At 39.8% G+C, this 16,135-nt stretch overlaps 1 protein-coding gene across 1 annotated transcript; it reads right to left on the reverse strand.

Annotated features, from left to right (window-relative positions):
* Window positions 1-8,186: 8,186 nt before the first annotated feature.
* Window positions 8,187-11,943, reverse strand: LOC108719368 (acrosin). The gene is made up of 5 exons (XM_041566585.1): window positions 10,500-11,943; window positions 10,084-10,273; window positions 9,407-9,678; window positions 9,042-9,187; window positions 8,187-8,882 (listed from the first exon to the last, which is right to left on the reverse strand). The coding sequence occupies exons 1-5, from the start codon at window positions 10,666-10,668 to the stop codon at window positions 8,388-8,390; spliced, it is 1,272 nt and encodes a 423-aa protein (XP_041422519.1). The 5' UTR covers window positions 10,669-11,943; the 3' UTR covers window positions 8,187-8,387.
* Window positions 11,944-16,135: the final 4,192 nt, after the last annotated feature.

The raw sequence follows: 16,135 nt of genomic DNA on the forward strand, positions 1-16,135 counted from the left end.
TACAATTTACTGCTGTTGGTACATTCTTTATAACGGATATCCTTTACATGATATTTTCCTGCTGAACCCTCTACCAGCTGAAAGTAAAACAGAGCATCCCCATTCTCAGTTCTGAATATTCACAGTAACGTTAGGCTTCACAGTTCTAAATGGGTCACTTATCAAATATATTTTGGGCATAGGTAAAAACCAGTCCCTAACATGAATAGAGCTTGTTGTGTTGCAAATGTGTTTGTAAATGTCAGCTTTGCTCTAGCGGATACATGTGTTAAACATTTTATAATCATAAGCCAGTTTTAGGAACAGGTGGCAGATATATAAGATTTTTATGAACAGCCGGCAGATATAGTATGGTAGAGACACACTCGTGCCCCTAGTAAAGTATGTTGCCTTTATCTAGCATTGTGTTCTGCACCTGTTCTGCTAAAGTCCCCGATGAAAGGAAACTATTTTGAGGTTACAACTGTGCAACCTTTTCATAAACTGACCCGAAATCTCACACTTCTCCTTGTTTGTTTCCATTATAATATAAGAAGCAAGTGAATAATAATTCTGTTTTGTAACCACTTTATTTTCTGCCTGATTGTTGTCTCAATGGCATCAAGTGGTCCTTCTATAAAACAGGGTTGGGTATGACCTCTGTCCCAAGGATGTTACAATTATAATTCACAGCTGCAACCAGAATTAAAGCCCATAGGACAAAAGTTTAAACATGCTGTGGGTCCGAGCTCCTCAACCTCTGGTTACACCCTCCATTAGCTCATAACAACACTGCAAATATAAAAAACATCATCAATATATCCATCCTGCAATAGTTCAAGTAAAAATAAGTAAAAATAAAACTGAAGCATGCACAAAGGCCACCATGACTTGCCTAAAGGCTGCCTTACCATCCATGGATGTGGGCTCAACAGCAGATTTTCAGTGTTGGGGTTCTGCTAGTTATTATGAACGATAGGCAGTAACTTGATTGGATTCATTATGGCTTCATTAAAGATTTTCATTCATGCCGACCTCTTCCGGTCATTTCTAGATTTTAATGACACACAGGAAACTTGTGCAAAAGTCACAATATACAAGTCAATGAAAACTGTGAAAAAGTTTTAGATAGCTGAGGTTTGATATTCTCTGAAGGCTGAACCAGAGTTAGCAACAATGACATGAAGGTAATCTATGAAAAAATGTGTTTGTTGGCCAGGTTTAGACCAGGCTTTTCTTTAAGGGCATGGAAGTTAGGAGTCCTCAGATGGACATCCAATACGTTCAGAAATGAAAGAAGGATCAGCAGTAGATTGAAGAACAGAAACTCTAAAGCCATAAATGCAATAAAGAAGTGACATTGGATGAAATTCTCCTACAGATAGCACTTTGCAGTGGATTAAAACTGGTCACCAGAAGATCTGTTTGCTTGACAAACAAGAAGACATTTTCTGAACTGGGCACCAAAATCAATCATGTGAAAACTGAGCCCTTGAGCTGAGATAAGTTCACAAGACATCTCATGAAGAACTATCTGTTAGGAACTGATTCAATTTAGCTACATGGTTTTTACCGGATAGGATTTTCCTTCATGCCTAATCAACATCTGAATTAACCACAAATTCAATCAGATATCAATTGAATACAGAAGTCTGCCCATCAAGAGAGTCAACATCCACTCTCTGCTCATAGATATTAGGTCGAAGTTTTAAAAGTGATAACAATACAGAACAGTACAGAACTAAATTCCGCATTTTCACGATGTGTAAGGACCAGTTATTACCTTATGAATGGAGAGGCAGCGTGATAACTGTACAATATTAGTGGCTTTCTGCATACTCCAATGGTTATTCAGAATTCATTCTCTAATACACTATAGATAGTAATTACTGATTTAAAGGTGGGCATTTATTACATTCAATTAATTGTATATGCAAGCATTAGTAAAGTGTCCATTATAGCAAGCCTTTGCTTTTGTTAGACCCCTTTTTATTTCCCAATACTGCCTCTTCTCCACCAATTCCATTGCAATAGCCTGCAGCAGCTGATGGTGTTGTGTGATGTTACACAAGCTGACAGTGCTGAATGTAGAGTTTATACTGCCCTAGGCTGAATCAGGAGATTACATTTCCTCAACATGCAGTTGTTTCAGTCTTACCCAGTTTCTTACCATGATTCATTGCTACAGTATTGTTAGAAATTTCGAGATGGTGCTAAAATGACATCATATCCTAATATAACTCTTCCAAGTGTGTCAATGTTTTATTTGTATTTATAGATAACCCAAAAAGGCTCCTCCCATAAAGTCATGGCACTACATATTGACAGCCAATAGTCCACGATGCCCACAATTTACTTTACATAAGTGGATCAGACTGCCCAGATTACCCGCAATGTGCATAACATAGTCTATAAATACCTCAAATTATATTAAATATCCCACAACACCAACCAATGAACCAATGACCCACTATGTTGAAATATTTATGGAGGAAGGCTAAGGGATTTGGGTAAGATCACTATAGGGTAGGCAGGGAAGTTGGGACTCAGGGAAGCTGGGTCTCTGTAGGACCCCAGATTAAGTATTTATGCAACCAAAATGTCTATGCAGGTTTGCATTCATTCAGGTCATGGCATATCCAGTAGAAGTAAAACTAGAGCAAATGGACTTTGGCATATACACTCTTCCAAGAATCCAATCGTATTGGATGAGTTTATATGGTGAGGATTTCCCGCACCAGTCAGTTGAACTGAAGAAGCTGCTTTGATTCACAGTGAAACATCTTCAATAATTACTCAGCAAGTCCAGTTGCTCTAAAGTTACTTCTACTAGAAATGCAGGCAAAACTTGCCTCCAAGCCAGGCATCTGCTTGCTAATAATCACCTGCTGTGAGGCCACTGGGAACAACATCCAAGGGATTGGTAAGCAAAATGTTCCACTGGTTTGCGAACACTGGTCATAACCAACATGGTTATTATGCACACCATTATCTCTATGGCACATGACATGTCAGTGGTGGACAAAAGACAACAGATGCTGTAGACCACGATCCCCAACCTTTTGAACCTGTGACGAACATTCAGAAGTTAAAGGAGTTGGGGAGCAACACTTGCATGAAAAATGTTCTTGGGATGCCAAATAAGTACTGTGATTGGCCATTCGGCAGCCCCTATGTGGATTGTCAACCTACACTAAAGGTGGCCATAGACACACAGATCCTATCGTACGAATTGAGGACTCGTACGATTTTCAGATTGTGTGTGGCGACATCTTTCGGAGATCGGTCGTTTGGTCGATCAGTCAGGTTTGATTTTGACCCGACCGATCCCGCCGGAGCCCATGGCACATCGTAATCGGATCGTTCGGCCATACGGCCGAACAATCAGATTACCCCCGATATAGCCATGCTCGTTAATGGCATATTGGGGAAAGATCCACTCATTTGGCGATGTTGCCAAACGAGCGGATCTTTGCGTCTATGGCCACCTTAAGACTCTGTTGGGCAGTACACTTGGTTTTAATGCAACCAAAACTTGCCTCCAAGCCAGGAATTCAAAAGTAAGCTCCTGCTTTGAGGCCACTGGGAGCAACATCCAATAGGGTGGAGAGCAACATTGTAAGACGCGCCGGGAGGTTTATCTGTCCTCTTATCTCCCAGCGCGTCTCTCCTTGGCTTCTTGGGCGCAGCCACGCACTTCCGCCAACATCACGTGGTCCGGCCTGTGCGCAAGTGACGATGGCGTTCGATGCGTTTTGACACCGAGCGTCATTATGCCATTTTTCTGTGCGAGATACGAAATTTTGGCACCAATTCTCCTTTAAAAAGGCCTTCCTCCATTTTAACAGTGCCCAAGCTGGCTTCTGTTTACAGACCCTACTGAAGCGTTATTTACTGTTAGAATTTCCTGGGTTTTTGACTTCTGCCTGTTTGACTTCAATTCTTGTCGCCGCCTGCCTTGGCTTTCTCAATTCACATTCTGAAAAACACAGCATTCGACAGTCCAAGACACTCTGCATTTACACAGAATAGAAAGAAACTAATCTGAAGAATTTTTCTAATATGTGAGTGTTGTTAATTCCTGCAACCAGGTAGCATTTACAATATTTAAAGAGGCTCCTTCCCAGAAGAGTGTCAGCTCTTTTGGGCAGGGTCCTCTTTACCTCTTGAATAGGTTATCAGTTGTTTATTTAAAAAAAACATTAATGAAAATATTCATTCTAAGTTTAAATTTCCTTTTTAAATAGTCACTCGTATTATATGACCAGAAAGAAGTCTCTATCAGAGGCAGCACATGAGGAGCTTTTGCAATAAGATAAGCAAGCTAGCAATTTCCTGGAATAGACACCAAAGTACAATGTCACAATTACAGTGTTCAGCCCAGATTGGAACAGTTTTATCCCATAATAAAAAAAGGAGACTGTGTTCAGACAATAGCAAAGTATTTTCAAACCCTGTCTGTACTTAAGAGAATGGATCTGAAGGGATTTCACTGAAATAGAAGAAAATAAAGAATAGCTGACAGGCATTCTACATTATCAGAGAGGGACGGATCCATCATTTTACACCTTGGTGTTTCCATGGTGATGATTCTCTAGTTAAATAGGGTAATTGGTTACATGGCGGAGTGCAGGTACTGAAGCAACTGCAGACTGAGTGGCATGGAAATATCAACTCCCAATCTGAATAAAATCAACAGTACAGGTTTTAGTTGTAAACTGTAGTGCAAAAAACTACACCTGCAGGAAGGGTTAGCTACTGTATGATAGTTCTAGAAGGCCAGAACTAATAGCCAGAATCTCATCTTGCTCTTGGTGTAAACCTAAGAGGTTGGCAGAATCCTCAGCACAAGGTAATATCATTCACGGAAGTTCCAAGAGAATTAAAAAGTTTCAGGCCAAAGGTCCTAAGGACAGACTCCTTGTGTGGTTATTTATTTACATATAGTAACAGCAAGTCATCAGTTTACTTGGCTTGACACGTGGTTTGTGTGTTGAATAACACATTTGGCACTTGTAAGCCACTAGACTAATATACACACAGAGGGTACATTATATTAACAGGCTCCAGGTCCAGCTCAAGGGTAAGGTGATGTAGGCAATTGCCTTTGAGCCTGCTTTTGGGAGAACCCTGCTATGCCACTGACCCCAGAAAAAAAGTGTATTCCCATAGGCCTGCACAAGGTCAGAACTGCAAGTCAGAGCCTCACTATTCAATTTGGGACATTTGTTTTTTCTAATCATATGGGTCCTCTCCTAACAGACCAGCACAAAACACCGCAAATAAGGAAATAATGTGTCGATATTCCTTGTGAAGCAGCAAAAAGAAAATAAGAAGCACTGCTGGCGGTGGTAGACAGTAGCAGCACAGCAAGGATGCACCAAATCCTGGTTTTGGTATTCTGCCGATCATAGCCTATCAAAGAAATCGAGCGGAATAGGAACCGCAAATGTCACGTGACCGTAGGCCACGTGTAAAATGAACTTGTTTTCCTAAAATCCAGTGAATCGTAAAATGCTGCCTTTGGTACATGCCTAACTTAAATACATGTGTGGTGGGAACATTCCAAGACCAGTTATAATAAAAATAAAGTATATAATGGAAGTGTGCCAAGGAAACATACAAAAAAAAAAATTGGAATTGATCAATGTACATTCAGGGTTTGGATGGATGGGACAGTTGCACTTGAGTTTTTCTATGGTATCGTCTTTGGCGTTGTCCGTCAAGTTGCCCAACGAGGGAGGATCATTCAGAATTCTTGTTGGATACCGCAGTTTCAGTTGTTTGCATAAGAAAATAAGTAATCAGCTGTCATTTAGGATTACCATGACAGGTAATTAGATGGGTTATGAAAAAGCACCGACTGAATGACCAATCACCATGGCACAAAAATGTTGGGATAATCCACACGAGGACCAAAAATCATATGAATCTTCGTTTCAATAGTATCTTTGGTCATTTTAAGATTATATTGATTCTTTCACACCTTGACTCATTAATACTTAATATTTAACAAATGTCTTATTTTATAGTCGTTCAAGACCCTCTTTGCTGTCAAAACATTTGCTGCGTCCGCATAACTCAAAACAATGTTACAAATATATATTAATAAAATTTAAATAGTATGCCTGATATATTTACAGTATTACTTAAGTCAACTGATTGATTGATATTCAAGAAGTCCCTTTCTATCCATTACTTCCGCACACTTCCCCCGCAGGTTTCTGGGACCCCCAGCTCTAAAGGTCCCCATAGACGCGACGATTCTTCTTGCGGAACGACCGATTTTAGGGAAGTCCGACCAATCCTTCGAAATTATCGTGCGGTTAGTGGTATTCGAACGATCGTACATCTTACGATTTTTCGGCCGACATCTGTCAGGAAATTGATCGGCCAGGTCAAAAAATCTTTGTCGGTCCCAGTGCAATCTATATATGTTTGCAGGGCCAAGCAGGCAGCTCCCCTTTGTTTTCCTGCCAAATTGGTCTTTTTAGTTGATGGTAAATTCGTACGATCGTACGATCGTTCCGAGAAGATCGTGGTCTCACGATCAGGATCTGATCTTTTAAAAATCTTTACATCTATGGCCAGCTTTAGTCTGGGGCAAGATTGTTTATCGGCCTTACCTCTCTGTAAGAGGCTAGCATGTGAAATTCTAATAAGAGAGTGAGCCACATGTGCTGCAATCCCTGATTTAATCATTGTCACCATCTAGTGGTGTTTTTGTATATCAGCATAAAGAACTTAAAGGAAAACTATAACCTCACAATGAAAATGGAGGGGCTGGTGGTGCAATTCCCTGTTGTACGAGGGCTAAAGCGGCTTTATTTTACAGGAAAGAAGGAGTTCACTGCTTTTATATGGGATTTATTATGGATTGTTCCTAACATTATGCGAGTGACCCCCTGTCTCACTTCCTACTCGGCTTCAGGAAACACAGAGACTGAGAAAAATTTGTCATCAGATTGGGGAAAAGGATTCCTCCCAATGCTGGAATACCAACTGCGGGTAATCATCCAATATGGATAAAATCCAGAGTTCCCAATGGACTTGCGAGAAGGTAGTTCTCTATTCATGGATCTGTTTTAAAAAATGCCAGAATGCAGCCTTTTCTTTCATTTATATATTTTTATTTGTGTTTAAGAGGATAAAATGTTTATACAGCTTTGTCTTTTTAAATTATTTGCAAGAATCCCAGTAAAAGGTACTGGGTATTTTTATTTATCCCTGCTCGTATTTTTACTTTGTGCACAACTTACAGTTTATAATTAAACGGACCGTGAATACTAAAAACCTCTATTCTGCACAAATGGCTGTTTCTTGTATGTGCTATAAACATGCACTTGGTTAAAGATCAGATTAACTCAAATCAATATATAAAACTAATAATAACCAATTTGCCAGGGTCGAGAACACAAGTGAACGGTGCAAAACTTGTGCGTGTCTGCTGTAAATTCTGCAAAGCAATATATAGGAGCATGCATCATGGGGGTTTGGATAAACTGATCACATCAAGAGCTATTGTACTTGTCCACCACAAAAGATAAGCAACACTGATTGCTGAACAATGCCAGCAGGGGGCATTATACAGCAGCAACATAAAGCAGATGGGCAATGCCTACTTCTCCATGTATAATTCTTACTGAATGATCACACCCCTGCTAAACCAGAATTATATTAGCTTGCACTTCCCCCAGATGATACAATCAGTCAATCCAATGGTTGATCCAAAGGATTATAGCACATTGGATCATCCATGTTTTAGACTCTGAGAATGTTCCATGCCAGTTCAAATAATACAACCTCCTGGAATGGAAGAAACATCACAATTTCTGATCCCGACAAATGCAGAGTAGCACAGTGAAGTTCACAGGTGCCATCTCTTGTATTTCAGATTAGTTTATCGACATAAAGCTTGCAGTTGGAGCTAGTCTGGAATTTGCTTCAGCTACACATGAGTCTACAAGGTCCATGTTGGTGAAGTGATCCAAGGAAATCCAAAGATACAAGAAATGGCACCTGTGAACTCCACTGTGATACTCTGCGTCAGGTTAACAAATTGGAATCCTTTTCTATGTAACAGACTCAGCAGCAAGGGCACAGGTAGGGGGACCAATGGAGGACAGTAGATGGGGGGGGTTTAGTTCTCCTTTAAAGGATACACATGCAGTAAAATGATTGGAACCAACAAAAATCCAGACCAGTAGTATGATTTTGCATTAGATTACAAATTTATTTTGTTTTATAAAAATAGGATGTATTCATATAAAATATAAAAAATATAAAAAAATCATATTTAATATAAACTTCTAATACACTTGATGCTCCTCCAGTGTATGATGGGACCAATCTAAAGGTCCAACTTCCAGACCAGTACAGTAATACAGTTATGGAAAAGGGCACTCATGCTAAGTAATTTTTACAGTTGGAACAAGTGTCCGTTGTATATTTGTAAGTAACCAACTCATAATTCTTTTCAGAATGCTTTCAGATGGTGGTTGCGCTGTTTTTTCAGGTTTTGGCTTTTCTCTTATGTGTCCAGATTGAACTTGTGCCCCTTTTTCTCTGCCATACGGATCCTCTTGCACTTCTGCAGTTGGTTGAACAGTATTTGCTTGAATTCCTTCGGTGAGGGTTTTGGTTAACCCTACATTCTCAGCTTCTGGAAGTTGTCCATTGGGCATAATGATGTTTTTCAGAATTGATCGTTTCCTCTTGATTTTTGGCTTCTCTTTCTCATCTTTCTCAACTTTACTTGCAATCCACTTTATAAAGTATTTGGTGGAAGTGTAAACACCCGGCTTCTTGCCTCTTGCGCAGCCTGATCCCCAACTGGTTATTCCGACTACAGCATAGACCCGTGATCTTGGAGTTTTGCACATTAAAGGTCCTCCGCTGTCTCCCTACAAGAAATAGAAACAATATTAAAACAAATATAAACAATATATTTGCAACCAGTACAGGTAATCCTATACCTGTATGAGTAGTGCATGTACTAATAACACTAAATTGATTGTCAAATGAAAATATATTTTATATGCATATTAGAAGATCTTAGGTACCTGGCAACTGTCGATCCCTCCTTTCTCATGGCCTGCACATAGGTTGTATTCCCCTATGGCGCCGTTATACCAGTCTTTGGAGTTACATTTCTTGGAATCAATTTGATGCACTTTGGCTTCTTGCAAAACTTCTGATGGTTCTCCAGCTAAAGAGGAAAAAAAACAGAATCATTAATCAATGGCTCCCTCCATCTATACAAGAAGTATAAATCTATGATAGCTTTCCCCTCTTAGTCACTTCGGAATTAGGACTTTTATAACATTTGGTAGATATTATGAGGTCAATAAATAAAGTTAATTGAAGTATCTATAAATCTAGGATCAACCCATGAAATTTAAATTAGTAAGAAACTCCAAAGACTTACATTCTTCTTCTATAACTCCCCATCCTGCAATGTAACAGTCGGTCTTTTTCTCTACATTAGCAAACTCTGATGGGAAACAAGCCGGCTGCACATAACCCGTAAACTCAATAGGCTTGTCTAACCGCATCAGGGCAATGTCATTTGCCTCTGTTTTTGGATCATAGGCTTTGGGCCATATGACTTCTTTTATCCTTCTGATTTGCACAGATGAGTCGAGAAACATTAAGTCGTTTGCTCCAAATACGAGTCTCCATGTATTTGTTTCTTCCTTGCTGAAATATCAAGAGAAAATCAAATCCCATAAATTAGTAGTGTAAATAAACATAACCAACATACATAACATATATGTATAACTGTATATCCATCCACTCAGGCCCGGACTGGCAATCTGTGGGTTCTGGCAAATGCCAGAGGGGCTACTATAAGGTGCCATAGAAAGTCAGTATTTAGTGGGCTGGTGGGAGCTGTTTGGGCCTCTATGTGGGCTGATTGGGCCTCTGTGTACCTGAAATGCCAGGGCCTATTTTAATTCTCAGTCCGGACCTGCATCCACTGTATTAAAACATATACAGAAGCAAAGGAGGAACAGAGTAACAATAAAAATATATTTCAAAAATGTAAATTAAAAAAATCAAAAGAAAGCAAGCGGAGTTGGTAGATGTACAGTGAGCACTTACCTTTGCAGATGCTTAAAACAATGGGCTGCGGTCAGAACCCAATTTTCATTCAAGACACTTCCTCCGCAAATATGCGAGAAATCTTTCCTAACAGGGTGCTGGATGCTAACCATCCATGGCCACTTCCCAGGTGGGGCATTTTCTCCTCCAACAATCCTGGAGCCCTGGTATATAGGTTGGTTTCCACAAACTGTTGGGAGATAAGGAAACATTAGAAAATGGACCATATGTGGTACAACAAACTTCTAAATGTGAAATATTCATTCATAATCTGTAAAATATAAGGATATTAGAACTACTTTGGAGTTTATGTGGGTATTAAATCCCTCAGTCAGTTCGAATATCCTAATGTATTACAATAGAGGGTACATTATAATATATGACATTTTTTCATTTATGCATTGCTGGATACTTACTGCCACCGATGGCACTCTCAGATAAACAAATTAGATGAATTATAAAGAATATAAAGAAAAACACTGTCAAGAGCTTCATATTGCGTCTTGTCAGTGTGATGTCTTCAGTGAAATGATTTGTAGAAAGCAAGCTGGATTGTACTAGTTTAGGTGATGACATCATAACCATAATGACATAACAATGCTAAAGTGATGAAATAACAATGAAAGCGCTCTCTCTCTCTCTCTCTCTCTCTCTCTCTCTCTCTATATATATATATATATAAGTATATAAAGTAAAGCTTTAACTACAAAATGAATCCCTTCCAGTATAACAGATACTTACTGCCACCGATGGCACTCTCAGATAAACAAATTTGATGAATTATAAAGAAAATAAAGACAAACACTGCCAAGAGCTTCATGTTGCGTCTTGTCAGTGTGAAGTCTTCAGTGAAATGATTTGTAGAAAGCAAGCTGGGTTGTACTAGTTAAGGTGATGACATCATAATCATGATCATAATGACATAACAATGCTAAAGTGATGACATAACAATGAAAGCTCTCTCTCTCTCTCTCTCTCTCTCTCTCTATATATATATAAGTATATAAAATAAAGCTTTTACTACAACATGAAACCCTTCTAGTATAATAGATACTTACTGCCACCGATGGCACTCTCAGATAAACAAATTAGATGAATTATAAAGAAAATAAAGACAAACACTGCCAAGAGCTTCATGTTGAGTCTTGTCAGTGTGAAGTCTTCAGTGAAATGAATTGTAGAAAGCAAGCTGGATTGTACTAGTTTAGGTGATGACATCATAATCATAATGACATAACAATGCTAAAGTCATGACATCACAATGAAAGCTCTCTCAAATGAATTGTAGAAAGCAAACTGATTTGTACCAGTTTAAGTGATGACATCACAATGAAGCTGTTACCATGGAAACACATAACTGGGTTGGTTATTACACTACATCTTTATTATACCAGTAAAGTTAGAGTAGCATATAGGTATGACATTTATGTAGAAGTTTCCTCAGTTGCAAATAACATAATAAATACGAGTCTTGGAATTGTGTGAAATGCATAAAAACACTCAACATGAGGTCTTGTGCATTTATATGATCTTATAGACATCCATGCAGCCCTTGAATACAATTAGATTTTTACAATATTCATTTTGTGCTGTAAGATGTCTTTCTTAAAAAAAAATAATAATGCAAAGGGAGGATCACAATGCCTGGGAGGAGCCAGCTGGAAAAAAGGGGGTGAAACTGGATATTACAAGCATTAATTAAAAAGGAATATACCTAGGGTTAATTATATGATCCTATAGTAGTAGAACTATAGTTCTGGCCACAGTTCCCTTTTAAATCCCATGTGCCATACTCTCTATTTACTGTACAGGTATGGGACCTGTTATCCAGAATGCTCGGGACCTGGGGTTTTCCGGATAACGGATCTTTCCGTAATTTTGGTCTTCATGCCTTATGTCTACTAGAAATTCATTTAAACATTAAATAAACCCAATAGGCTGGTTTTGCCTCCAATAAGGATTAATTATATCTTAGTTGGGATCAAGTACAAGCTACTGTTTTATTATTACAGAGAAAAAAGAAATAACAATTTGTTTAAAATGGGAGACAGCCATTCCGTAATTCGGAGCTTTCTGGATATAGGGTTTCCGGATAAGGGATCCTGTACCTCATTCCCCAATCCTTACTTGGATTTCTACATAAGTGCCTGCATCTTCTCTGCCTTATGCAGAGTACAGTTTCTGTACAGCTCGTTTCCACTTCAAAGTCCCGGTAGAGTCGCACAGGGATTGGTCAGGCTGGAAGGTGAAATCTGAACTCCCCCCGCCTATCCAATCACAATGCGGCTCTACCAGGACTTACACTTTGAAGAGGAAACGAGCACTACAGAAAGTGCATAAGGCAGAGAAATTATAGGAATTTACCCGTCTCAATGACAGCAGCAGGAGTGACTAGAGCACGGCTGGGCCCCTTTAAAATCCAAAATCAACCGGACCCAACTGTCCCCCCTGATGGCGGCCCTGTAAATAGTAAGGTGTATATAGTCAGGTGATCCAAGGGGTGGCTAATAAAAGGGCAACCATGTTTGGGAGTTTTAACCTTGAAAGCTGCAAGTAAGCTGCAGGTAAAACTTAGTCCCTGGGTAAAATGAGAATCAGAATTCTTAATGAATCAGATGCAATTTGAGTGTAGGGCTGGCCAGATAAGGGATGACTGATGTAGTTGGCCAGCTTAAATATATTGTAATATATGGACAAACAATCCCTGTTTTGTTTAAAGGGTAAGGCATTTTTTAGTAGCTCTATGCACAAAATGTCTCAATGTCTCCAACTATAACAGGAAGAAGTGTGGAAGCAAAAGACAGAATTCTGTCTGTTAATTGGCTCATGTGACCTAGCATGTATGGTTTGTTTGGTGTGTTTGTATGCACTGTGAATTCTAGGATCCCAGGGGGAGGCCCTTATTTTTTAAAATGCTAATTTTCTTATTTATGATTACCCAATGGCACATACTACTAAAAAAGCTATATTATTAGGAAAATTGTTTATTTACATGAAACAAGGTTTTACATATGAGCTGTTTTATGTGATATATTTTTATAGAGACCTACATAGTTCAGGCAGTTTAGTTTTCCTTTAAAACCTTTAAAATGGGGTGTCACCTTTGAGTTAACCTATGGCATGATGTGATGTCTTGAGACAATGTGCATTTGGTTTTCAATTTTTTTTAGTTATTTAGACTTTTATTCAGCAGCTCTAAGTTTTGTAAATTTAACAATCTGGTTGCTAGCAGTGGCGGAACTACCGGGGGAGCAGGGGGTGCGAGCGGGCCAGGGCCCGCACCCCCTCAGGCCCCCCGGCAGTCCGTGCGCCACATACAAATGCGGCCAAATGCGGCTGTACGGAGAGGGGCGGGGCCCGGCTGCGCATCACGTACAAGGACCCGCCCCCCTCTAGGACCGCTACTGGTTGCTAGAGTACAAATTACCCTAGCAACCATGCATTGATTTAAATAAGGGACAGGAATATGAATAAGAGATGGCCTGAATGGAAACATGAGTAATAAAAAAGAGCAACAACAATACATTTGTAGCCTTACAGCAAATGTGTTTTTAGATGCGGTCAGTGATCCCTCATTTGAAGGCTGGAAAGGGACAGAAAAAGGCAAATAATTCAAAACTTTAATAAAAAGTAAAAATGAAGGCCAATTGAAAAGTTGTTAGAATAAGCGATTCTATAACATACTAAAAGTTAACGGTGAACCACCTCTTCAATTGAAATCAATTATACACCAGCTCTGAGGAGTAATAGAATATGTACTGAATCCGCTGGGATTCCAGATAAGCCAAGGCAGAACATTCTACTGAATCTGTTTAATGCCACATGAAAAAAAAAAAGCAGGTGATTATATTATTTCCCCGTCAACTGTTTGCACTTGGATGCCATTCGCTTGTACAGTGACGTTAGCGATGCTCTTATTCCTGTTATTTAAGCTGACGAGTACATGTTATTAATGTCACTGCACTGAGCAATTTAAGGGCATGGATAATAAGCAGGATACAAATGCTCTATGATTTGGCAGCAAGTATCTAAATAAATAAATAGAAAAGCAAATATTCCTGTGTTGGTTTTGTCTCATTCTGCTCCTAATGACAATCAGAGATGTCTTTAGGGGGTGAAAATAGTGGCCCCAAAAAGAAAGCAGCGGCTGTAGACGGGAAGAGTGAAGCATAGCAATAGCAAAAACAATTGCACCACCTGCAGCCCAAACATGGATATTGAAAGAAAGCCAATGACATGTCATACCACCCTTCCGGCTAAATAAATAGGCTCTGGTACTGTCCTTTTTTTGGCTTTGGCATCTGGCAATGCTAAAGATAGTCTGGAAGACTCCAGTAGAACTATAAAGATCACATACATTAAAAGGGTTGTTTACTTTTGTTCTAACTTTTAGTATGCTATTGAGAGTGATATTCTAAGAAAATTTGCAAGTTGGTTTTCATTTTATGTTATTGAAGGTTTTTTGAGTTATTCAGCAGCTCTTTGGTTTGCAATTTCGGCCATCTGGTTGCTAGGGTTTAAATTACCCTAGCAACCATGCATTGATTTGAATAAAAAACTGGAGAGGGCCTGAATAGAAAGAGAAGTAATCAAAAGACCAATAAGAATAAATGTGTAGCCTTATAGAGCATTTGTTCTTTATATGGGGTCAGTGAACCCCATACGAAAGTTGAAAAGAGTCAGAAGAAGGCAAATGATTTAACAACTACAAAGAACAAATAATGAGGACCAATTGAATAGTTACTTAGAATTGGTCATTCTAGAACATACTAAAAGTTTACTTAAAGGTGAACCACCCCTTTAAGCAAAAGTTACATATTCAGTTCTTATACCTCCCCCCCCCCGGTAGGGTTGCCACCTTTTCTGGAAAAAAATACCGGCCTTCCTATACATTTATCTTTTTTCCCTATTAATAACATTGGGATCAACCATCATTTTTACCGGCCAGGTAAGCAACCCTACCCCCCGGCCAAGATACGTTAAGTAAGGATGCACCGAATCCAGGATTCGGTTCGGGAATCGTCCAGGGTTCTACCTTTTTCAGCAAGATTCGGCCGAATCCTTGTGTCAGGCCGAACCGAATCCGAATCCTAATTTGCATGTAAATTAGGGGCAGGTAGTGAAATCACGTGACTTTTCACCACAATTTTTTCCACTTTTTCCTTTCCTACCCCTAATCTGCATATGCAAATTAGGGTTCGGATTCGGTGCATCCCTAACGTTAAGACACCTCAGGCCCCCTCCCCGTCCGAAACACCCTCTAACCCCCCGCCCACAATTTTTTTTCCTGTTCTCAGCTGCGAACGGGGGCTGGGGGGCGGTGCCAGTATTGGGTCTGGGCCGGTGGTGCCCACAAAGACCAGGGGCCCACCGGGTTTTTTCCCAGTGTCCCACCAGCCCAGTCCGACCCTGTTCACACTAGATAGCTGGATAGTTAGCCATGCACATACCAATAAAATTGTGAGTAGTCAGATACCCTACAGGATTGGTCAGTATAAGGACATCTTTAATGACTATTATGATAAACAGAAAAGGAAATAAAAAGTAAGAAATAATAATAAGATAAATTAGGCAATGGCTTTGGGTAACTGCCTGGATTTTTTTGTGCACAAGAAGCAAATTTATGAGCAGATGTGCTCTGCAGCCTGTCCTCCCTCATACAGAATATAACTTGTCCTGCGGCAACCAATTGTGTCTGTGTGATGAACGTGCTTACAGTTGTAATTCTATCCCTAATAGATGACAGCACTGATTTGGATCTGCACCCTTCTGGGGAAGATAAAACGAATCACGCGGCGATTCGTTTTCCGAAGTCGCCCGAAGTTTCCTCGTGAGGCAACTTCGGGCGATTTCGGAAAACGAATCGCCGCGTGTGATTAGCGCAGGCGATTTTTCATTTTAGCCAGGCGCAGAGCGAGGGGAGGCATTCGGGGAGAAAAGTCGCGGCGATTAGTCGCCAGGCGACTAAATCTCCCCAAATCGCCCAGTGTGTCCCTACCCTAAAACATGCCTTCACCATTTTTTTGTTCTGTGTTTGGAGAAGCCCTGAGCC

Source organism: Xenopus laevis, chromosome 6L, assembly GCF_017654675.1.
Source record: "Xenopus laevis strain J_2021 chromosome 6L, Xenopus_laevis_v10.1, whole genome shotgun sequence".
Classification (NCBI taxonomy): Eukaryota; Metazoa; Chordata; class Amphibia; order Anura; family Pipidae; genus Xenopus; species Xenopus laevis.